At 29.1% G+C, this 25,113-nt stretch overlaps 9 protein-coding genes across 9 annotated transcripts; all 9 read right to left on the bottom strand.

Annotated features, from left to right (window-relative positions):
• Positions 1 to 1,658: 1,658 nt before the first annotated feature.
• Positions 1,659 to 2,447, bottom strand: LOC119667659 (fork head domain transcription factor slp1-like). The gene has a single exon (XM_038076966.1). The coding sequence runs from the start codon at positions 2,445 to 2,447 to the stop codon at positions 1,659 to 1,661; it is 789 nt and encodes a 262-aa protein (XP_037932894.1).
• A 1,849-nt stretch (positions 2,448 to 4,296) lies between these two features.
• On the bottom strand, positions 4,297 to 5,028 carry LOC119667658 (fork head domain transcription factor slp1-like). The gene has a single exon (XM_038076965.1). The coding sequence runs from the start codon at positions 5,026 to 5,028 to the stop codon at positions 4,297 to 4,299; it is 732 nt and encodes a 243-aa protein (XP_037932893.1).
• Positions 5,029 to 6,878: 1,850 nt separating this feature from the next.
• On the bottom strand, positions 6,879 to 7,610 carry LOC119667657 (fork head domain transcription factor slp1-like). Its single transcript, XM_038076964.1, has one exon. The coding sequence runs from the start codon at positions 7,608 to 7,610 to the stop codon at positions 6,879 to 6,881; it is 732 nt and encodes a 243-aa protein (XP_037932892.1).
• A 1,849-nt stretch (positions 7,611 to 9,459) lies between these two features.
• Positions 9,460 to 10,248, bottom strand: LOC119667656 (fork head domain transcription factor slp1-like). Its single transcript, XM_038076963.1, has one exon. It carries the CDS (start codon positions 10,246 to 10,248, stop codon positions 9,460 to 9,462), a length of 789 nt encoding a protein of 262 aa, XP_037932891.1.
• A 2,318-nt stretch (positions 10,249 to 12,566) lies between these two features.
• On the bottom strand, positions 12,567 to 13,346 carry LOC119667655 (fork head domain transcription factor slp1-like). The gene has a single exon (XM_038076962.1). The coding sequence runs from the start codon at positions 13,344 to 13,346 to the stop codon at positions 12,567 to 12,569; it is 780 nt and encodes a 259-aa protein (XP_037932890.1).
• Positions 13,347 to 15,190: 1,844 nt separating this feature from the next.
• On the bottom strand, positions 15,191 to 15,970 carry LOC119667654 (fork head domain transcription factor slp1-like). The gene has a single exon (XM_038076961.1). The coding sequence runs from the start codon at positions 15,968 to 15,970 to the stop codon at positions 15,191 to 15,193; it is 780 nt and encodes a 259-aa protein (XP_037932889.1).
• A 1,849-nt stretch (positions 15,971 to 17,819) lies between these two features.
• LOC119667653 (fork head domain transcription factor slp1-like) lies at positions 17,820 to 18,551 on the bottom strand. The gene has a single exon (XM_038076959.1). The coding sequence runs from the start codon at positions 18,549 to 18,551 to the stop codon at positions 17,820 to 17,822; it is 732 nt and encodes a 243-aa protein (XP_037932887.1).
• Positions 18,552 to 20,873: 2,322 nt separating this feature from the next.
• On the bottom strand, positions 20,874 to 21,596 carry LOC119667652 (fork head domain transcription factor slp1-like). Its single transcript, XM_038076958.1, has one exon. The coding sequence runs from the start codon at positions 21,594 to 21,596 to the stop codon at positions 20,874 to 20,876; it is 723 nt and encodes a 240-aa protein (XP_037932886.1).
• A 1,846-nt stretch (positions 21,597 to 23,442) lies between these two features.
• On the bottom strand, positions 23,443 to 24,222 carry LOC119667651 (fork head domain transcription factor slp1-like). The gene has a single exon (XM_038076957.1). It carries the CDS (start codon positions 24,220 to 24,222, stop codon positions 23,443 to 23,445), a length of 780 nt encoding a protein of 259 aa, XP_037932885.1.
• Between the last annotated feature and the right edge of the window lie 891 nt (positions 24,223 to 25,113).

The raw sequence follows: 25,113 nt of genomic DNA, 5'->3' as shown, positions 1-25,113 counted from the left end.
TATATCAATGCTATATATATTACAAGAACAAATACTAGTTAATACTATTTAATACATGGGCGTAACTACGTTTAAGTCCATAAGTACTTCCTACATACCGACTATATGTGCTACCTACTACACATCGAAAAGAAGAGAGTTAGAAGTTAAGAAAAAAATAATACAGATATCAATAATCATCCATTCATTAATGGAATGTTGTCTACTAAGCCAGATCCATTGTGTTTGATGGTTTATTGCCGGCTTAAGCTTCGTGTTCTTGAAAAATTTCTTTTCATTTAATCATACCTGCACATATGAAGCGTTTGCTAAAATTTATCATTTTATTTTTGAGTTGCGCGTTAAGCCGTTCATTAGAATTTGCTCTTGTTTCTTTTCTTCACTAACCCCCCTAATTCAACTTAAAGAGTTATGAATACAATTACTCAGCAAATGTCACGAAAATCTGAATGAAACTTTAAAAATTTATTATATTATTTCTGTTATTTGTTATTGTAGTGGTGCAAATTATATTCCTAAGTATCGGTGTTATAGTTAAAGATTATTTACAAATATTTCAATATTTCAATATTTCAAGGATAAAATGTTCTAAATCCGTTTTTTACAAAAACAAAATTTTACAAATATTGATATACTATCTAAACACAGAGATATAAAGATTTTTAAATTTTATTGGTTTATCATCAATTAAAAAGATTACTAGAACAGATTAAACTTAAATCGCCTAAAACAAACTAGTCTCAAGACTTATTTTGTATTTTACTAAAATTTACTTAAAAATTATTACTTCAACCTAAGATGTATATAATATTTTTGCACAATTCTTTCTATATATTGTACCTTCTCATGTTTTTAGAGACCAGGTCCAACGAATCCATAACGACATTTCTTAAGATTCACACTTGTTGTTTGGTACTTCCCACCTACTAAAAATATTTCGAATCATATAATATATTGTAATAAGCACTTTTATGATATCGAAATATGTATATCAATGGACGACAATACCAAGTCAAAACTGAAACACGGACTTTGCTTCGTTTCAACATATAAAGTCTCTGACACAAAAAATTTTCTATAACATATATTGTAGTGCAGTATAATACAGAATAGTGTAGTATACCAAATTATTATTTTGTTATTTAATTGATCTATTTACTAACTATCTATTCATAATATTAATCCATTTATTTGAATTGGAAATTTTGTAATTTGTAACAAGAATTCCACGTAAAAAAAACATAAAATTGATATTTTTAAAATATTTATTATTTACTTAATAAATATTTTCAAATTAATTGTATTATTTATTTTTTAGGTCTGAAGTAAAAATTTATTCGATATGGTATATGCCGCTAATGAAATATCTGGTTGTATCTCGTTATCATTTTCATTAGGAAACTTTTTTTGTACAATAGATCTTCGATCTTTAGAGACCTTCCTTCCCAATTACCTTATGCAAATAAAATATTAATCATTTTTTAAATAAAAAACAGAAAAAATTTGCTTAAGCATTCACATCTATTAATATATTATGAAATTTATATACATTGAACAATTACAATTACCAAAATATCTTATATCATATTATTACTATGTACAAATTAACAGTTTCTTTATGAAATAAATAAATTAAAAAATTATTTCCTTGAATTATATTACATTGGAAGTCCCCCATACATAGTACATTGTTGGAGATTGCACCCGCACTCAGCAGAAAGTGTTTGTTGAACTTGAAATTGATGTTGTACTGCAATTCGGTCTTCAGTTGGGAGCTGGGGGTGAAAGTTGTTTAAAGCTTGTTGTTTTTGTAGTACAGCTTCTTGTACAAAACGAACTTCTTCTGGAGTCGGAAAATACACAGCGTTTGGAGAGTAATGAGAGTAATGAGAGTTAAACGGTATTGTGTTGCTTTGGTGATAAGGATGTCCGTACGAGTAACCACCACCGCAATGTAAAATTGCTCTTGAATCATTTAACGTTGAATTATTATTCCGACGTAAGCGGCCAGTGGTTTCCCCAATAGTTACGTCTTCCGCTGATGGATCTATTGCCCAATAGTGACCGCGTCCTGGATCATCTAACGCTCGAGGTATTCGCACAAAATATTTATTCAAGCTTAGATTGTGCCGAATGCAATTCTGCCACTTGTTTCTGTTATTTTGATAGTACGGAAAGTTATTAGCTATCCACTCACATATCCCGCCCAATGTTAAACGTTTATCAGGACTGCTACGTATGGCCATAACAATCAGTGAACTATATGTATACGCTGGTTTCTCATTAGTGAATGTAGATTCATCCGATAATGTTTCATCTGAAGAAGTAATATCACATGAACTTATGGCCCATTCTTCCGTCGTAGTTTTACTTTCTATCTCCAAAGAGGACTTTGTGTCCGATAATATAGAACGAATTGAAAACTTAGATTCGAATACTTCAGCCATTATTTAATTTCTATTCAAATTATTGTTAATGAAAATGTAAATAGCGGTATCAGATTTGGAGCTCTTTACTTATCTCACGTTGAGTTGTGATTGATAAAGTCTGGGTGTTGTGTCCCTCTTTTATACTTTTAAAAAGTCATGCGAGAGGAATATATAAATATTTTCTATTAAGGTTGTAAGTACGAAATACCAAATACTCTATATCAATGCTATATATATATTACAAGAACAAGAACTAGTTAATACTATTTAATACATGGGCGTAACTACGTTTAAGTCCATAAGTACTTCCTACATACCGGCTGTATGTGCTACCTACTACACATCGAAAAGAAGAGAGTTAGAAGTTAAGAAAAAAATAATACAGATATCAATAATTATCCATTCATTAATGGAATGTTGTCTACTAAGCCAGATCCATTGCTTTTGATGGTTTATTGCCGGCTTAAGCTTCGTGTTCTTGAAATTTTCTTTTCATTTAATCATACCTGCACATATGATGCGTTTGCTAAAATTTATCATTTTATTTTTGAGTTGCGCGTTAAGCCGTTCATTAGAATTTGCTCTTGTTTCTTTTCTTCACTAACCCCCTAATTCAACTTAAAGAGTTATGAATACAATTACTCAGCAAATGTCACGAAAATCTGAATGAAACTTTAAAAATTTATTATATTATTTCTGTTATTTGTTATTGTAGTGGTGCAAATTATATTCCTAAGTATCGGTGTTATAGTTAAAGATTATTTACAAATATTTCAATATTTCAAGGATAAAATGTTCTAAATCCGTTTTTTACAAAAACAAAATTTTACAAATATTGATATACTATCTAAACACAGAGATATAAAGATTTTTAAATTTTATTGATTTATCATCAATTAAAAAGATTACTAGAACAGATTAAACTTAAATCGCCTAAAACAAACTAGTCTCAAGACTTATTTTGTATTTTACTAAAATTTACTTAAAAATTATTACTTCAACCTAAAGATATATATAATATTTTTGCACAATTCTTTCTATATGTTGTACCTTCTCATGTTTTTAGAGACCAGGTCCAACGAATCCACAACAACATTTCTTAAGATTCACACTTGTTGTTTGGTACTTCCCACCTACTAAAAATATTTCGAATCATATAATATATTGTAATAAGCACTTTTATGATATCGAAATATGTATATCAATGGACGACAATACCAAGTCAAAACTGAAACACGGACTTTGCTTCGTTTCAACACATAAAGTCTCTGACACAAAAAATTTTCTATAACATATATTGTAGTGCAGTATAATACAGAATAGTGTAGTATTGTAAATTATTATTTTATTATTTAATTGATCTATTTACTGACTATCTATTCATAATATTAATCCATTTATTTGTATTGGAAATTTTGTAATTTGTAACAAGAATTCCACGTAAAAAAACATAAAATTGATATTTTTAAAATATTTATTATTTACTTAATAAATATTTTCAAATTAATTGTATTATTTATTTTTTAGGTCTGAAGTAAAAATTTATTCGATATGGTATATGCCGCTAATGAAATATCTGGTTGTATCTCGTTATCATTTTCATTAGGAAACTTTTTTTGTACAATAGATCTTCGATCTTTAGAGACCTTTCCTCCCAATTACCTTATGCAAATAAAATATTAATCATTTTTTAAATAAAAAACAGAAGAAATTTGCTTAAGCATTCACATCTATTAATATATTATGAAATTTATATACATTGAACAATTACAATTACCAAAATATCTTATATCATATTATTACTATGTACAAATTAACAGTTTCTTTATGAAATAAATAAATTAAAAAATTATTTCCTTGAATTATATTACATTGGAAGTCCCCCATACATAGTATATTGTTGGAGATTGCACCCGCACTCAGCAGAAAGTGTTTGTTGAACTTGAAATTGATGTTGTTTTTGTAGTACAGCTTCTTGTACAAAACGAACTTCATCTGGAGTCGGAAAATACACAGCGTTTGGAGAGTAATGAGAGTAATGAGAGTTAAACGGTATTGTGTTGCTTTGGTGATAAGGATGTCCGTACGAGTAACCACCACCGCAATGTAAAATTGCTCTTGAATCATTTAACGTTGAATTATTATTCCGACGTAAGCGGCCAGTGGTTTCCCCAATAGTTACGTCTTCCGCTGATGGATCTATTGCCCAATAGTGACCGCGTCCTGGATCATCTAACGCCCGAGGTATTCGCACAAAATATTTATTCAAGCTTAGATTGTGCCGAATGCAATTCTGCCACTTGTTTCTGTTATTTTGATAGTACGGAAAGTTATTAGCTATCCACTCACATATCCCGCCCAATGTTAAACGTTTATCAGGACTGCTACGTATGGCCATAACAATCAGTGAACTATATGTATACGCTGGTTTCTCATTAGTGAATGTAGATTCATCCGATAATGTTTCATCTGAAGAAGTAATATCACATGAACTTATGGCCCATTCTTCCGTCGAAGTATTACTCTCTATCTCCAAAGAGGACTTTGTGTCCGATAATATAGAACGAATTGAAAAGTTAGATTCGAATACTTCAGCCATTATTTAATTTCTATTCAAATTATTGTTAATGAAAATGTAAATAGTCGTATCAGATTTGGAGCTCTTTACTTATCTCACGTTGAGTTGTGATTGATAAAGTCTGGGTGTTGTGTCCCTCTTTTATACTTTTAAAAAGTCATGCGAGAGGAATATATAAATATTTTCTATTAAGGTTGTAAGTACGAAATACCAAATACTCTATATCAATGCTATATATATATTACAAGAACAAGAACTAGTTAATACTATTTAATACATGGGCGTAACTACGTTTAAGTCCATAAGTACTTCCTACATACCGACTATATGTGCTACCTACTACACATCGAAAAGAAGAGAGTTAGAAGTTAAGAAAAAAATAATACAGATATCAATAATCATCCATTCATTAATGGAATGTTGTCTACTAAGCCAGATCCATTGTTTTTGATGGTTTATTGCCGGCTTAAGTTTCATGTTCTTGAAAAATTTCTTTTCGTTTAATCATACCTGCACATATGATGCGTTTGCTAAAATTTATCATTTTATTTTTGAGTTGCGCGTTAAGCCGTTCATTAGAATTTGCTCTTGTTTCTTTTCTTCACTAACCCCCTAATTCAACTTAAAGAGTTATGAATACAATTACTCAGCAAATGTCACGAAAATCTGAATGAAACTTTAAAAATTTATTATATTATTTCTGTTATTTGTTATTGTAGTGGTGCAAATTATATTCCTAAGTATCGGTGTTATAGTTAAAGATTATTTACAAATATTTCAATATTTCAAGGATAAAATGTTCTAAATCCGTTTTTTACAAAAACAAAATTTTACAAATATTGATATACTATCTAAACACAGAGATATAAAGATTTTTAAATTTTATTGATTTATCATCAATTAAAAAGATTACTAGAACAGATTAAATTTAAATCGCCTAAAACAAACTAGTCTCAAGACTTATTTTGTATTTTACTAAAATTTACTTAAAAATTATTACTTCAACCTAAGATATATATAATATTTTTGCACAATTCTTTCTATATATTGTACCTTCTCATGTTTTTAGAGACCAGGTCCAACGAATCCACAACGACATTTCTTAAGATTCACACTTGTTGTTTGGTACTTCCCACCTACTAAAAATATTTCGAATCATATAATATATTGTAATAAGCACTTTTATGATATCGAAATATGTATATCAATGGACGACAATACCAAGTCAAAACTGAAACACGGACTTTGCTTCGTTTCAACACATAAAGTCTCTGACACAAAAAATTTTCTATAACATATATTGTAGTGCAGTATAATACAGAATAGTGTAGTATAGTAAATTATTATTTTATTATTTAATTGATCTATTTACTAACTATCTATTCATAATATTAATCCATTTATTTGAATTGGAAATTTTGTAATTTGTAACAAGAATTCCACGTAAAAAAAACATAAAATTGATATTTTTAAAATATTTATTATTTACTTAATAAATATTTTCAAATTAATTGTATTATTTATTTTTTAGGTCTGAAGTAAAAATTTATTCGATATGGTATATGCCGCTAATGAAATATCTGGTTGTATCTCGTTATCATTTTCATTAGGAAACTTTTTTTGTACAATAGATCTTCGATCTTTAGAGACCTTTCTTCCCAATTACCTTATGCAAATAAAATATTAATCATTTTTTAAATAAAAAACAGAAAAAATTTGCTTAAGCATTCACATCTATTAATATATTATGAAATTTATATACATTGAACAATTACAATTACCAAAATATCTTATATCATATTATTACTATGTACAAATTAACAGTTTCTTTATGAAATAAATAAATTAAAAAATTATTTCCTTGAATTATATTACATTGGAAGTCCCCCATACATAGTATATTGTTGGAGATTGCACCCGCACTCAGCAGAAAGTGTTTGTTGAACTTGAAATTGATGTTGTTTTTGTAGTACAGCTTCTTGTACAAAACGAACTTCATCTGGAGTCGGAAAATACACAGCGTTTGGAGAGTAATGAGAGTAATGAGAGTTAAACGGTATTGTGTTGCTTTGGTGATAAGGATGTCCGTACGAGTAACCACCACCGCAATGTAAAATTGCTCTTGAATCATTTAACGTTGAATTATTATTCCGACGTAAGCGGCCAGTGGTTTCCCCAATAGTTACGTCTTCCGCTGATGGATCTATTGCCCAATAGTGACCGCGTCCTGGATCATCTAACGCCCGAGGTATTCGCACAAAATATTTATTCAAGCTTAGATTGTGCCGAATGCAATTCTGCCACTTGTTTCTGTTATTTTGATAGTACGGAAAGTTATTAGCTATCCACTCACATATCCCGCCCAATGTTAAACGTTTATCAGGACTGCTACGTATGGCCATAACAATCAGTGAACTGTATGTATACGCTGGTTTCTCATTAGTGAATGTAGATTCATCCGATAATGTTTCATCTGAAGAAGTAATATCACATGAACTTATGGCCCATTCTTCCGTCGAAGTATTACTCTCTATCTCCAAAGAGGACTTTGTGTCCGATAATATGGAACGAATTGAAAAGTTAGATTCGAATACTTCAGCCATTATTTAATTTCTATTCAAATTATTGTTAATGAAAATGTAAATAGTCGTATCAGATTTGGAGCTCTTTACTTATCTCACGTTGAGTTGTGATTGATAAAGTCTGGGTGTTGTGTCCCTCTTTTATACTTTTAAAAAGTCATGCGAGAGGAATATATAAATATTTTCTATTAAGGTTGTAAGTACGAAATACCAAATACTCTATATCAATGCTATATATATATTACAAGAACAAGAACTAGTTAATACTATTTAATACATGGGCGTAACTACGTTTAAGTCCATAAGTACTTCCTACATACCGACTATATGTGCTACCTACTACACATCGAAAAGAAGAGAGTTAGAAGTTAAGAAAAAAATAATACAGATATCAATAATCATCCATTCATTAATGGAATGTTGTCTACTAAGCCAGATCCATTGTTTTTGATGGTTTATTGCCGGCTTAAGTTTCATGTTCTTGAAAAATTTCTTTTCGTTTAATCATACCTGCACATATGATGCGTTTGCTAAAATTTATCATTTTATTTTTGAGTTGCGCGTTAAGCCGTTCATTAGAATTTGCTCTTGTTTCTTTTCTTCACTAACCCCCTAATTCAACTTAAAGAGTTATGAATACAATTACTCAGCAAATGTCACGAAAATCTGAATGAAACTTTAAAAATTTATTATATTATTTCTGTTATTTGTTATTGTAGTGGTGCAAATTATATTCCTAAGTATCGGTGTTATAGTTAAAGATTATTTACAAATATTTCAATATTTCAAGGATAAAATGTTCTAAATCCGTTTTTTACAAAAACAAAATTTTACAAATATTGATATACTATCTAAACACAGAGATATAAAGATTTTTAAATTTTATTGATTTATCATCAATTAAAAAGATTACTAGAACAGATTAAACTTAAATCGCCTAAAACAAACTAGTCTCAAGACTTATTTTGTATTTTACTAAAATTTACTTAAAAATTATTACTTCAACCTAAGATATATATAATATTTTTGCACAATTCTTTCTATATGTTGTACCTTCTCATGTTTTTAGAGACCAGGTCCAACGAATCCACAACGACATTTCTTAAGATTCACACTTGTTGTTTGGTACTTCCCACCTACTAAAAATATTTCGAATCATATAATATATTGTAATAAGCACTTTTATGATATCGAAATATGTATATCAATGGACGACAATACCAAGTCAAAACTGAAACACGGACTTTGCTTCGTTTCAACACATAAAGTCTCTGACACAAAAAATTTTCTATAACATATATTGTAGTGCAGTATAATACAGAATAGTGTAGTATTGTAAATTATTATTTTATTATTTAATTGATCTATTTACTGACTATCTATTCATAATATTAATCCATTTATTTGTATTGGAAATTTTGTAATTTGTAACAAGAATTCCACGTAAAAAAACATAAAATTGATATTTTTAAAATATTTATTATTTACTTAATAAATATTTTCAAATTAATTGTATTATTTATTTTTTAGGTCTGAAGTAAAAATTTATTCGATATGGTATATGCCGCTAATGAAATATCTGGTTGTATCTCGTTATCATTTTCATTAGGAAACTTTTTTTGTACAATAGATCTTCGATCTTTAGAGACCTTTCTTCCCAATTACCTTATGCAAATAAAATATTAATCATTTTTTAAATAAAAAACAGAAAAAATTTGCTTAAGCATTCACATCTATTAATATATTATGAAATTTATATACATTGAACAATTACAATTACCAAAATATCTTATATCATATTATTACTATGTACAAATTAACAGTTTCTTTATGAAATAAATAAATTAAAAAATTATTTCCTTGAATTATATTACATTGGAAGTCCCCCATACATAGTATATTGTTGGAGATTGCACCCGCACTCAGCAGAAAGTGTTTGTTGAACTTGAAATTGATGTTGTACTGCAATTCGGTCTTCAGTTGGGAGCTGGGGGTGAAAGTTGTTTAAAGCTTGTTGTTTTTGTAGTACAGCTTCTTGTACAAAACGAACTTCTTCTGGAGTCGGAAAATACACAGCGTTTGGAGAGTAATGAGAGTAATGAGAGTTATACGGTATTGTGTTGCTTTGGTGATAAGGATGTCCGTACGAGTAACCACCACCGCAATGTAAAATTGCTCTTGAATCATTTAACGTTGAATTATTATTCCGACGTAAGCGGCCAGTGGTTTCCCCAATAGTTACGTCTTCCGCTGATGGATCTATTGCCCAATAGTGACCGCGTCCTGGATCATCTAACGCCCGAGGTATTCGCACAAAATATTTATTCAAGCTTAGATTGTGCCGAATGCAATTCTGCCACTTGTTTCTGTTATTTTGATAGTACGGAAAGTTATTAGCTATCCACTCACATATCCCGCCCAATGTTAAACGTTTATCAGGACTGCTACGTATGGCCATAACAATCAGTGAACTATATGTATACGCTGGTTTCTCATTAGTGAATGTAGATTCATCCGATAATGTTTCATCTGAAGAAGTAATATCACATGAACTTATGGCCCATTCTTCCGTCGAAGTATTACTCTCTATCTCCAAAGAGGACTTTGTGTCCGATAATATAGAACGAATTGAAAAGTTAGATTCGAATACTTCAGCCATTATTTAATTTCTATTCAAATTATTGTTAATGAAAATGTAAATAGTCGTATCAGATTTGGAGCTCTTTACTTATCTCACGTTGAGTTGTGATTGATAAAGTCTGGGTGTTGTGTCCCTCTTTTATACTTTTAAAAAGTCATGCGAGAGGAATATATAAATATTTTCTATTAAGGTTGTAAGTACGAAATACCAAATACTCTATATCAATGCTATATATATTACAAGAACAAATACTAGTTAATACTATTTAATACATGGGCGTAACTACGTTTAAGTCCATAAGTACTTCCTACATACCGGCTATATGTGCTACCTACTACACATCGAAAAGAAGAGAGTTAGAAGTTAAGAAAAAAATAATACAGATATCAATAATCATCCATTCATTAATGGAATGTTGTCTACTAAGCCAGATCCATTGTTTTTGATGGTTTATTGCCGGCTTAAGTTTCATGTTCTTGAAAAATTTCTTTTCGTTTAATCATACCTGCACATATGATGCGTTTGCTAAAATTTATCATTTTATTTTTGAGTTGCGCGTTAAGCCGTTCATTAGAATTTGCTCTTGTTTCTTTTCTTCACTAACCCCCTAATTCAACTTAAAGAGTTATGAATACAATTACTCAGCAAATGTCACGAAAATCTGAATGAAACTTTAAAAATTTATTATATTATTTCTGTTATTTGTTATTGTAGTGGTGCAAATTATATTCCTAAGTATCGGTGTTATAGTTAAAGATTATTTACAAATATTTCAATATTTCAAGGATAAAATGTTCTAAATCCGTTTTTTACAAAAACAAAATTTTACAAATATTGATATACTATCTAAACACAGAGATATAAAGATTTTTAAATTTTATTGATTTATCATTAATTAAAAAGATTACTAGAACAGATTAAACTTAAATCGCCTAAAACAAACTAGTCTCAAGACTTATTTTGTATTTTACTAAAATTTACTTAAAAATTATTACTTCAACCTAAGATATATATAATATTTTTGCACAATTCTTTCTATATATTGTACCTTCTCATGTTTTTAGAGACCAGGTCCAACGAATCCACAACGACATTTCTTAAGATTCACACTTGTTGTTTGGTACTTCCCACCTACTAAAAATATTTCGAATCATATAATATATTGTAATAAGCACTTTTATGATATCGAAATATGTATATCAATGGACGACAATACCAAGTCAAAACTGAAACACGGACTTTGCTTCGTTTCAACACATAAAGTCTCTGACACAAAAAATTTTCTATAACATATATTGTAGTAAAGTATAATACAGAATAGTGTAGTATTGTAAATTATTATTTTATTATTTAATTGATCTATTTACTAACTATCTATTCATAATATTAATCCATTTATTTGAATTGGAAATTTTGTAATTTGTAACAAGAATTCCACGTAAAAAAAACATAAAATTGATATTTTTAAAATATTTATTATTTACTTAATAAATATTTTCAAATTAATTGTATTATTTATTTTTTAGGTCTGAAGTAAAAATTTATTCGATATGGTATATGCCGCTAATGAAATATCTGGTTGTATCTCGTTATCATTTTCATTAGGAAACTTTTTTTGTACAATAGATCTTCGATCTTTCGTTATTATATAAAGCTAGAAACTTACTCAAAAATATTATATAAATAATAAATAATTTATGAGTGTGTGTGATGCATCTACTGCTGGACTGAAAATAAATTAATGAAAAATAAATATATCTACCATATTTTCTCCAGTTTCTAATGTGAAAGCACATAAATGAAGTTTTAATTCTTATAATATCTGTTTATTTAAGTTGGAAAATTCAATTCATGAATAAATCATCTACAAAACTTATAAATTCAATTTAATTTTAATACCAAAAAAATTCACAATGGAGAAATATATATAAAATATATAATCAGCATTGTTGAATTTTCGATTCATATCATAGCTCAATACCCCAACTACATCGGTCCATTCATTTGTCCAGAACTTCAGTTTGACAATCTAATAAATATGTTTTCTTAGTTTATGAAAGAGTATTAGAATAATTCAATAATATTACATTACTACTTAATTTTCAAATTTTTGAAATATCTTCCCAATTACCTTATGCAAATAAAATATTAATCATTTTTTAAATAAAAAACAGAAAAAATTTGCTTAAGCATTCACATCTATTAATATATTATGAAATTTATATACATTGAACAATTACAATTACCAAAATATCTTATATCATATTATTACTATGTACAAATTAACAGTTTCTTTATGAAATAAATAAATTAAAAAATTATTTCCTTGAATTATATTACATTGGAAGTCCCCCATACATAGTATATTGTTGGAGATTGCACCCGCACTCAGCAGAAAGTGTTTGTTGAACTTGAAATTGATGTTGTACTGCAATTCGGTCTTCAGTTGGGAGCTGGGGGTGAAAGTTGTTTAAAGCTTGTTGTTTTTGTAGTACAGCTTCTTGTACAAAACGAACTTCTTCTGGAGTCGGAAAATACACAGCATTTGAAGAGTAATGAGAGTTATACGGTATTGTGTTGCTTTGGTGATAAGGATGTCCGTACGAGTAACCACCACCGCAATGTAAAATTGCTCTTGAATCATTTAACGTTGAATTATTATTCCGACGTAAGCGGCCAGTGGTTTCCCCAATAGTTACGTCTTCCGCTGATGGATCTATTGCCCAATAGTGACCGCGTCCTGGATCATCTAACGCCCGAGGTGTTCGCACAAAATATTTATTCAAGCTTAGATTGTGCCGAATGCAATTCTGCCACTTGTTTCTGTTATTTTGATAGTACGGAAAGTTATTAGCTATCCACTCACATATCCCGCCCAATGTTAAACGTTTATCAGGACTGCTACGTATGGCCATAACAATCAGTGAACTGTATGTATACGCTGGTTTCTCATTAGTGAATGTAAATTCATCCGATAATGTTTCATCTGAAGAAGTAATATCACATGAACTTATGGCCCATTCTTCCGTCGAAGTATTACTCTCTATCTCCAACGAGGACTTTGTGTCCGATAATATAGAACGAATTGAAAAGTTAGATTCGAATACTTCAGCCATTATTTAATTTCTATTCAAATTATTGTTAATGAAAATGTAAATAGTCGTATCAGATTTGGAGCTCTTTACTTATCTCACGTTGAGTTGTGATTGATAAAGTCTGGGTGTTGTGTCCCTCTTTTATACTTTTAAAAAGTCATGCGAGAGGAATATATAAATATTTTCTATTAAGGTTGTAAGTACGAAATACCAAATACTCTATATCAATGCTATATATATATTACAAGAACAAGAACTAGTTAATACTATATAATACATGGGCGTAACTACGTTTAAGTCCATAAGTACTTCCTACATACCGGCTATATGTGCTACCTACTACACATCGAAAAGAAGAGAGTTAGAAGTTAAGAAAAAAATAATACAGATATCAATAATCATCCATTCATTAATGGAATGTTGTCTACTAAGCCAGATCCATTGTTTTTGATGGTTTATTGCCGGCTTAAGTTTCATGTTCTTGAAAAATTTCTTTTCGTTTAATCATACCTGCACATATGATGCGTTTGCTAAAATTTATCATTTTATTTTTGAGTTGCGCGTTAAGCCGTTCATTAGAATTTGCTCTTGTTTCTTTTCTTCACTAACCCCCTAATTCAACTTAAAGAGTTATGAATACAATTACTCAGCAAATGTCACGAAAATCTGAATGAAACTTTAAAAATTTATTATATTATTTCTGTTATTTGTTATTGTAGTGGTGCAAATTATATTCCTAAGTATCGGTGTTATAGTTAAAGATTATTTACAAATATTTCAATATTTCAAGGATAAAATGTTCTAAATCCGTTTTTTACAAAAACAAAATTTTACAAATATTGATATACTATCTAAACACAGAGATATAAAGATTTTTAAATTTTATTGATTTATCATCAATTAAAAAGATTACTAGAACAGATTAAATTTAAATCGCCTAAAACAAACTAGTCTCAAGACTTATTTTGTATTTTACTAAAATTTACTTAAAAATTATTACTTCAACCTAAGATATATATAATATTTTTGCACAATTCTTTCTATATGTTGTACCTTCTCATGTTTTTAGAGACCAGGTCCAACGAATCCACAACAACATTTCTTAAGATTCACACTTGTTGTTTGGTACTTCCCACCTACTAAAAATATTTCGAATCATATAATATAAGCACTTTTATGATATCGAAATATGTATATCAATGGACGACAATACCAAGTCAAAACTGAAACACGGACTTTGCTTCGTTTCAACACATAAAGTCTCTGACACAAAAAATTTTCTTTAACATATATTGTAGTGTATATTGTAGTACAGAATAGTGTAGTATAGTAAATTATTATTTTATTATTTAATTGATCTATTTACTGACTATCTATTCATAATATTAATCCATTTATTTGTATTGGAAATTTTGTAATTTGTAACAAGAATTCCACGTAAAAAAAACATGAAATTGATATTTTTAAAATATTTATTATTTACTTAATAAATATTTTCAAATTAATTGTATTATTTATTTTTTAGGTCTGAAGTAAAAATTTATTCGATATGGTATATGCCGCTAATTAAATATCTGGTTGTATCTCGTTATCATTTTCATTAGAAAACTTTTTTTGTACAATAGATCTTCGATCTTTAGAGACCTTTCTTCCCAATTAACTTATGCAAATAAAATATTAATCATTTTTTAAATAAAAAACAGAAGAAATTTGCTTAAGCATTCACATCTATTAATATATTATGAAATTTATATACATTGAACAATTACAATTACCAAAATATCTTATATCATATTATTACTATGTACAAATTAACAGTTTCTTTATGAAATAAATAAATTAAAAAATTATTTCCTTGAATTATATTACATTGGAAGTCCCCCATACATAGTATATTGTTGGAGATTGCACCCGCACTCAGCAGAAAGTGTTTGTTGAACTTGAAATTGATGTTGTACTGCAATTCGGTCTTCAGTTGGGAGCTGGGGGTGAAAGTTGTTTAAAGCTTGTTGTTTTTGTAGTACAGCTTCTTGTACAAAACGAACTTCTTCTGGAGTCGGAAAATACACAGCGTTTGGAGAGTAATGAGAGTTATACGGTATTGTGTTGCTTTGGTGATAAGGATGTCCGTACGAGTAACCACCACCGCAATGTAAAATTGCTCTTGAATCATTTAACGTTGAATTATTATTCCGACGTAAGCGGCCAGTGGTTTCCCCAATAGTTACGTCTTCCGCTGATGGATCTATTGCCCAATAGTGACCGCGTCCTGGATCATCTAACGCCCGAGGTATTCGCACAAAATATTTATTCAAGCTTAGATTGTGCCGAATGCAATTCTGCCACTTGTTTCTGTTATTTTGATAGTACGGAAAGTTATTAGCTATCCACTCACATATCCCGCCCAATGTTAAACGTTTATCAGGACTGCTACGTATGGCCATAACAATCAGTGAACTATATGTATACGCTGGTTTCTCATTAGTGAATGTAGATTCATCCGATAATGTTTCATCTGAAGAAGTAATATCACATGAACTTATGGCCCATTCTTCCGTCGAAGTATTACTCTCTATCTCCAAAGAGGACTTTGTGTCCGATAATATAGAACGAATTGAAAAGTTAGATTCGAATACTTCAGCCATTATTTAATTTCTATTCAAATTATTGTTAATGAAAATGTAAATAGTCGTATCAGATTTGGAGCTCTTTACTTATCTCACGTTGAGTTGTGATTGATAAAGTCTGGGTGTTGTGTCCCTCTTTTATACTTTTAAAAAGTCATGCGAGAGGAATATATAAATATTTTCTATTAAGGTTGTAAGTACGAAATACCAAATACTCTATATCAATGCTATATATATATTACAAGAACAAGAACTAGTTAATACTATTTAATACATGGGCGTAACTACGTTTAAGTCCATAAGTACTTCCTACATACCGACTATATGTGCTACCTACTACACATCGAAAAGAAGAGAGTTAGAAGTTAAGAAAAAAATAATACAGATATCAATAATCATCCATTCATTAATGGAATGTTGTCTACTAAGCCAGATCCATTGTTTTTGATGGTTTATTGCCGGCTTAAGTTTCATGTTCTTGAAAATTTCTTTTCGTTTAATCATACCTGCACATATGATGCGTTTGCTAAAATTTATCATTTTATTTTTGAGTTGCGCGTTAAGCCGTTCATTAGAATTTGCTCTTGTTTCTTTTCTTCACTAACCCCCTAATTCAACTTAAAGAGTTATGAATACAATTACTCAGCAAATGTCACGAAAATCTGAATGAAACTTTAAAAATTTATTATATTATTTCTGTTATTTGTTATTGTAGTGGTGCAAATTATATTCCTAGGTATCGGTGTTATAGTTAAAGATTATTTACAAATATTTCAATATTTCAAGGATAAAATGTTCTAAATCCGTTTTTTACAAAAACAAAATTTTACAAATATTGATATACTATCTAAACACAGAGATATAAAGATTTTTAAATTTTATTGATTTATCATCAATTAAAAAGATTACTAGAACAGATTAAACTTAAATCACCTAAAACAAACTAGTCTCAAGACTTATTTTGTATTTTACTAAAATTTACTTAAAAATTATTACTTCAACCTAAGATATATATAATATTTTTGCACAATTCTTTCTATATGTTGTACCTTCTCATGTTTTTAGAGACCAGGTCCAACGAATCCACAACGACATTTCTTAAGATTCACACTTGTTGTTTGGTACTTCCCACCTACTAAAAATATTTCGAATCATATAATATATTGTAATAAGCACTTTTATGATATCGAAATATGTATATCAATGGACGACAATACCAAGTCAAAACTGAAACACGGACTTTGCTTCGTTTCAACACATAAAGTCTCTGACACAAAAAATTTTCTATAACATATATTGTAGTGCAGTATAATACAGAATAGTGTAGTATTGTAAATTATTATTTTATTATTTAATTGATCTATTTACTGACTATCTATTCATAATATTAATCCATTTATTTGAATTGGAAATTTTGTAATTTGTAACAAGAATTCCACGTAAAAAAAACATAAAATTGATATTTTTAAAATATTTATTATTTACTTAATAAATATTTTCAAATTAATTGTATTATTTATTTTTTAGGTCTGAAGTAAAAATTTATTCGATATGGTATATGCCGCTAATGAAATATCTGGTTGTATCTCGTTATCATTTTCATTAGGAAACTTTTTTTGTACAATAGATCTTCGATCTTTAGAGACCTTCCTTCCCAATTACCTTATGCAAATAAAATATTAATCATTTTTTAAATAAAAAACAGAAAAAATTTGCTTAAGCATTCACATCTATTAATATATTATGAAATTTATATACATTGAACAATTACAATTACCAAAATATCTTATATCATATTATTACTATGTACAAATTAACAGTTTCTTTATGAAATAAATAAATTAAAAAATTATTTCCTTGAATTATATTACATTGGAAGTCCCCCATACATAGTACATTGTTGGAGATTGCACCCGCACTCAGCAGAAAGTGTTTGTTGAACTTGAAATTGATGTTGTTTTTGTAGTACAGCTTCTTGTACAAAACGAACTTCATCTGGAGTCGGAAAATACACAGCGTTTGGAGAGTAATGAGAGTAATGAGAGTTAAACGGTATTGTGTTGCTTTGGTGATAAGGATGTCCGTACGAGTAACCACCACCGCAATGTAAAATTGCTCTTGAATCATTTAACGTTGAATTATTATTCCGACGTAAGCGGCCAGTGGTTTCCCCAATAGTTACGTCTTCCGCTGATGGATCTATTGCCCAATAGTGACCGCGTCCTGGATCATCTAACGCCCGAGGTATTCGCACAAAATATTTATTCAAGCTTAGATTGTGCCGAATGCAATTCTGCCACTTGTTTCTGTTATTTTGATAGTACGGAAAGTTATTAGCTATCCACTCACATATCCCGCCCAATGTTAAACGTTTATCAGGACTGCTACGTATGGCCATAACAATCAGTGAACTGTATGTATACGCTGGTTTCTCATTAGTGAATGTAGATTCATCCGATAATGTTTCATCTGAAGAAGTAATATCACATGAACTTATGGCCCATTCTTCCGTCGAAGTATTACTCTCTATCTCCAAAGAGGACTTTGTGTCCGATAATATAGAACGAATTGAAAAGTTAGATTCGAATACTTCAGCCATTATTTAATTTCTATTCAAATTATTGTTAATGAAAATGTAAATAGTCGTATCAGATTTGGAGCTCTTTACTTATCTCACGTTGAGTTGTGATTGATAAAGTCTGGGTGTTGTGTCCCTCTTTTATACTTTTAAAAAGTCATGCGAGAGGAATATATAAATATTTTCTATTAAGGTTGTAAGTACGAAATACCAAATACTCTATATCAATGCTATATATATTACAAGAACAAATACTAGTTAATACTATTTAATACATGGGCGTAACTACGTTTAAGTCCATAAGTACTTCCTACATACCGACTATATGTGCTACCTACTACACATCGAAAAGAAGAGAGTTAGAAGTTAAGAAAAAAATAATACAGATATCAATAATCATCCATTCATTAATGGAATGTTGTCTACTAAGCCAGATCCATTGTTTTTGATGGTTTATTGCCGGCTTAAGCTTCGTGTTCTTGAAAAATTTCTTTTCGTTTAATCATACCTGCACATATGATGCGTTTGCTAAAATTTATCATTTTATTTTTGAGTTGCGCGTTAAGCCGTTCATTAGAATTTGCTCTTGTTTCTTTTCTTCACTAACCCCCTAATTCAACTTAAAGAGTTATGAATACAATTACTCAGCAAATGTCACGAAAATCTGAATGAAACTTTAAAAATTTATTATATTATTTCTGTTATTTGTTATTGTAGTGGTGCAAATTATATTCCTAAGTATCGGTGTTATAGTTAAAGATTATTTACAAATATTTCAATATTTCAAGGATAAAATGTTCTAAATCCGTTTTTTACAAAAACAAAATTTTACAAATATTGATATACTATCTAAACACAGAGATATAAAGATTTTTAAATTTTATTGATTTATCATCAATTAAAAAGATTACTAGAACAGATTAAACTTAAATCGCCTAAAACAAACTAGTCTCAAGACTTATTTTGTATTTTACTAAAATTTACTTAAAAATTATTACTTCAACCTAAGATATATATAATATTTTTGCACAATTCTTTCTATATATTGTACCTTCTCATGTTTTTAGAGACCAGGTCCAACGAATCCACAACGACATTTCTTAAGATTCACACTTGTTGTTTGGTACTTCCCACCTACTAAAAATATTTCGAATCATATAATATATTGTAATAAGCACTTTTATGATATCGAAATATGTATATCAATGGACGACAATACCAAGTCAAAACTGAAACACGGACTTTGCTTCGTTTCAACACATAAAGTCTCTGACACAAAAAATTTTCTATAACATATATTGTAGTACAGTATAATACAGAATAGTGTAGTATTGTAAATTATTATTTTATTATTTAATTGATCTATTTACTAACTATCTATTCATAATATTAATCCATTTATTTGAATTGGAAATTTTGTAATTTGTAACAAGAATTCCACGTAAAAAAAACATAAAATTGATATTTTTAAAATATTTATTATTTACTTAATAAATATTTTCAAATTAATTGTATTATTTATTTTTTAGGTCTGAAGTAAAAATTTATTCGATATGGTATATGCCGCTAATGAAATATCTGGTTGTATCTCGTTATCATTTTCATTAGGAAACTTTTTTTGTACAATAGATCTTCGATCTTTCGTTATTATATAAAGCTAGAAACTTACTCAAAAATATTATATAAATAATAAATAATTTATGAGTGTGTGTGATGCATCTACTGCTGGACTGAAAATAAATTAATGAAAAATAAATATATCTACCATATTTTCTCCAGTTTCTAATGTGAAAGCACATAAATGAAGTTTTAATTCTTATAATATCTGTTTATTTAAGTTGGAAAATTCAATTCATGAATAAATCATCTACAAAACTTATAAATTCAATTTAATTTTAATACCAAAAAAATTCACAATGGAGAAATATATATAAAATATATAATCAGCATTGTTGAATTTTCGATTCATATCATAGCTCAATACCCCAACTACATCGGTCCATTCAACTTTGTCCAGAACTTCTCAGTTTGACAATCTAATAAATATGTTTTCTTAGTTTATGAAAGAGTATTAGAATAATTCAATAATATTACATTACTACTTAATTTTCAAATTTTTGAAATATCTTCCCAATTACCTTATGCAAATAAAATATTAATCATTTTTTAAATAAAAAACAGAAAAAATTTGCTTAAGCATTCACATCTATTAATATATTATGAAATTTATATACATTGAACAATTACAATTACCAAAATATCTTATATCATATTATTACTATGTACAAATTAACAGTTTCTTTATGAAATAAATAAATTAAAAAATTATTTCCTTGAATTATATTACATTGGAAGTCCCCCATACATAGTACATTGTTGGAGATTGCACCCACACTCAGCAGAAAGTGTTTGTTGAACTTGAAATTGATGTTGTTTTTGTAGTACAGCTTCTTGTACAAAACGAACTTCATCTGGAGTCGGAAAATACACAGCGTTTGGAGAGTAATGAGAGTTAAACGGTATTGTGTTGCTTTGGTGATAAGGATGTCCGTACGAGTAACCACCACCGCAATGTAAAATTGCTCTTGAATCATTTAACGTTGAATTATTATTCCGACGTAAGCGGCCAGTGGTTTCCCCAATAGTTACGTCTTCCGCTGATGGATCTATTGCCCAATAGTGACCGCGTCCTGGATCATCTAACGCTCGAGGTATTCGCACAAAATATTTATTCAAGCTTAGATTGTGCCGAATGCAATTCTGCCACTTGTTTCTGTTATTTTGATAGTACGGAAAGTTATTAGCTATCCACTCACATATCCCGCCCAATGTTAAACGTTTATCAGGACTGCTACATATGGCCATAACAATCAGTGAACTATATGTATACGCTGGTTTCTCATTAGTGAATGTAGATTCATCCGATAATGTTTCATCTGAAGAAGTAATATCACATGAACTTATGGCCCATTCTTCCGTCGAAGTATTACTCTCTATCTCCAAAGAGGACTTTGTGTCCGATAATATAGAACGAATTGAAAAGTTAGATTCGAATACTTCAGCCATTATTTAATTTCTATTCAAATTATTGTTAATGAAAATGTAAATAGTCGTATCAGATTTGGAGCTCTTTACTTATCTCACGTTGAGTTGTGATTGATAAAGTCTGGGTGTTGTGTCCCTCTTTTATACTTTTAAAAAGTCATGCGAGAGGAATATATAAATATTTTCTATTAAGGTTGTAAGTACGAAATACCAAATACTCTATATCAATGCTATATATATTACAAGAACAAATACTAGTTAATACTATTTAATACATGGGCGTAACTACGTTTAAGTCCATAAGTACTTCCTACATACCGCTTATGTGCTACCTACTACACATCGAAAAGAAGAGAGTTAGAAGTTAAGAAAAAAATAATACAGATATCAATAATCATCCATTCATTAATGGAATGTTGTCTACTAAGCCAGATCCATTGTGTTTGATGGTTTATTGCCGGCTTAAGCTTCGTGTTCTTGAAAAATTTCTTTTCATTTAATCATACCTGCACATATGATGCGTTTGCTAAAATTTATCATTTTATTTTTGAGTTGCGCGTTAAGCCGTTCATTAGAATTTGCTCTTGTTTCTTTTCTTCACTAACCCCCTAATTCAACTTAAAGAGTTATGAATACAATTACTCAGCAAATGTCACGAAAATCTGAATGAAACTTTAAAAATTTATTATATTATTTCTGTTATTTGTTATTGTAGTGGTGCAAATTAAATTCCTAAGTATCGGTGTTATAGTTAAAGATTATTTACAAATATTTCAATATTTCAAGGATAAAATGTTCTAAATCCGTTTTTTACAAAAACAAAATTTTACAAATATTGATATACTATCTAAACACAGAGATATAAAGATTTTTAAATTTTATTGATTTATCATCAATTAAAAAGATTACTAGAACAGATTAAATTTAAATCGCCTAAAACAAACTAGTCTCAAGACTTATTTTGTATTTTACTAAAATTTACTTAAAAATTATTACTTCAACCTAAGATATATATAATATTTTTGCACAATTCTTTCTATATGTTGTACCTTCTCATGTTTTTAGAGACCAGGTCCAACGAATCCACAACGACATTTCTTAAGATTCACACTTGTTGTTTGGTACTTCCCACCTACTAAAAATATTTCGAATCATATAATATATTGTAATAAGCACTTTTATGATACCGAAATATGTATATCAATGGACGACAATACTAAGTCAAAACTGAAACACGGACTTTGCTTCGTTTCAACACACAAAGTCTCTGACACAAAAAATTTTCTATAACATATATTGTAGTACAGTATAATACAGAATAGTGTAGTATTATAAATTATTATTTTATTATTTAATTGATCTATTTACTGACTATCTATTCATAATATTAATCCATTTATTTGTATTGGAAATTTTGTAATTTGTAACAAGAATTCCACGTAAAAAACACATAAAATTGATATTTTTAAAATATTTATTATTTACTTAATAAATATTTTCAAATTAATTGTATTATTTATTTTTTAGGTCTGAAGTAAAAATTTATTCGATATGGTATATGCCGCTAATTAAATATCTGGTTGTATCTCGTTATCATTTTCATTAGGAAACTTTTTTTGTACAATAGATCTTCGATCTTTAGAGACCTTTCCTCCCAATTACCTTATGCAAATAAAATATTAATCATTTTTTAAATAAAAAACAGAAGAAATTTGCTTAAGCATTCACATCTATTAATATATTATGAAATTTATATACATTGAACAATTACAATTACCAAAATATCTTATATCATATTATTACTATGTACAAATTAACAGTTTCTTTATGAAATAAATAAATTAAAAAATTATTTCCTTGAATTATATTACATTGGAAGTCCCCCATACATAGTACATTGTTGGAGATTGCACCCGCACTCAGTAGAAAGTGTTTGTTGAACTTGAAATTGATATTGTACTGCAATTTGGTCTTCAGTTCGGAGCTGGGGGTGAAAGTTGTTTAAAGCTTGTTGTTTTTGTAGTACAGCTTCTTGTACAAAACGAACTTCTTCTGGAGTCGGAAAATACACAGCATTTGGAGAGTAATGAGAGTTAAACGGTATTGTGTTGCTTTGGTGATAAGGATGTCCGTACGAGTAACCACCACCGCAATGTAAAATTGCTCTTGAATCATTTAACGTTGAATTATTATTCCGACGTAAGCGGCCAGTGGTTTCCCCAATAGTTACGTCTTCCGCTGATGGATCTATTGCCCAATAGTGACCGCGTCCTGGATCATCTAACGCCCGAGGTATTCGCACAAAATATTTATTCAAGCTTAGATTGTGCCGAATGCAATTCTGCCACTTGTTTCTGTTATTTTGATAGTACGGAAAGTTATTAGCTATCCACTCACATATCCCGCCCAATGTTAAACGTTTATCAGGACTGCTACGTATGGCCATAACAATCAGTGAACTGTATGTATACGCTGGTTTCTCAATAGTGAATGTAGATTCATCCGATAATGTTTCATCTGAAGAAGTAATATCACATGAACTTATGGCCCATTCTTCCGTCGTAGTTTTACTTTCTATCTCCAAAGAGGACTTTGTGTCCGATAATATAGAACGAATTGAAAACTTAGATTCGAATACTTCAGCCATTATTTAATTTCTATTCAAATTATTGTTAATGAAAATGTAAATAGCGGTATCAGATTTGGAGCTCTTTAATTATCTCACGTTGAGTTGTGATTGATAAGGTCTGAGGTGTTGTGTCCCTCTTTTATACTTTTAAAAAGTCATGCGAGAGGAATATATAAATATTTTCTATTAAGGTTGTAAGTACGAAATACCAAATACTCTATATCAATGCTATATATATTACAAGAACAAATACTTGTTAATACTATTTAATACATGGGCGTAACTACGTTTAAGTCCATAAGTACTTCCTACATACCGGCTATATGTGCTACCTACTACACATCGAAAAGAAGAGAGTTAGAAGTTAAGAAAAAAATAATACAGATATCAATAATCATCCATTCATTAATGGAATGTTGTCTACTAAGCCAGATCCATTGTGTTTGATGGTTTATTGCCGGCTTAAGCTTCGTGTTCTTGAAAATTTCTTTTAGTTTTAAATCATACCTGCCACATATGATCGTTGCTAAAATTTAAATCATTTTATTTTGAGTTGCGCGTTAAGCCGTTCATTAGAATTTGCTCTTGTTTCTTTTCTTCACTAATCCCCCTAATTTAACTTGAAGAGTTAAGAATACAATCAGTCTTATAGCAGTGGATTCAGCAAATGTCACGAAAATCTGAATGAAACTTTAAAAATCTATTATTTCTGTTATTTGTTATTGTAGTGGTGCAAATTATATTCCTAAGTATCGGTGTTATAGTTAAAGATTATTTACAAATATTTCAATATTTCAAGGATAAAATGTTCTAAATCCGTTTTTACAAAAACAAAATTTTACAAATATTGATGTACTATCTAAACACAGAGATATAAAGATTTTTAAATTTTATTGATTTATCATCAAT

The sequence above is a fragment of the Teleopsis dalmanni genome, chromosome 1, assembly GCF_002237135.1.
Source record: "Teleopsis dalmanni isolate 2A chromosome 1, ASM223713v2, whole genome shotgun sequence".
Classification (NCBI taxonomy): domain Eukaryota; kingdom Metazoa; phylum Arthropoda; class Insecta; order Diptera; family Diopsidae; genus Teleopsis; species Teleopsis dalmanni.
This window is presented reverse-complemented; position numbering and strand designations above follow the sequence as displayed.

Bases quoted from the DNA above. Each gene is read 5' to 3' on its own strand.
- LOC119667659 (XM_038076966.1), bottom strand. From the start codon at position 2,447: ATGGCTGAAGTATTCGAATCTAAGTTTTCAATTCGTTCTATATTATCG.
- LOC119667658 (XM_038076965.1), bottom strand. From the start codon at position 5,028: ATGGCTGAAGTATTCGAATCTAACTTTTCAATTCGTTCTATATTATCG.
- LOC119667657 (XM_038076964.1), bottom strand. From the start codon at position 7,610: ATGGCTGAAGTATTCGAATCTAACTTTTCAATTCGTTCCATATTATCG.
- LOC119667656 (XM_038076963.1), bottom strand. From the start codon at position 10,248: ATGGCTGAAGTATTCGAATCTAACTTTTCAATTCGTTCTATATTATCG.
- LOC119667655 (XM_038076962.1), bottom strand. From the start codon at position 13,346: ATGGCTGAAGTATTCGAATCTAACTTTTCAATTCGTTCTATATTATCG.
- LOC119667654 (XM_038076961.1), bottom strand. From the start codon at position 15,970: ATGGCTGAAGTATTCGAATCTAACTTTTCAATTCGTTCTATATTATCG.
- LOC119667653 (XM_038076959.1), bottom strand. From the start codon at position 18,551: ATGGCTGAAGTATTCGAATCTAACTTTTCAATTCGTTCTATATTATCG.
- LOC119667652 (XM_038076958.1), bottom strand. From the start codon at position 21,596: ATGGCTGAAGTATTCGAATCTAACTTTTCAATTCGTTCTATATTATCG.
- LOC119667651 (XM_038076957.1), bottom strand. From the start codon at position 24,222: ATGGCTGAAGTATTCGAATCTAAGTTTTCAATTCGTTCTATATTATCG.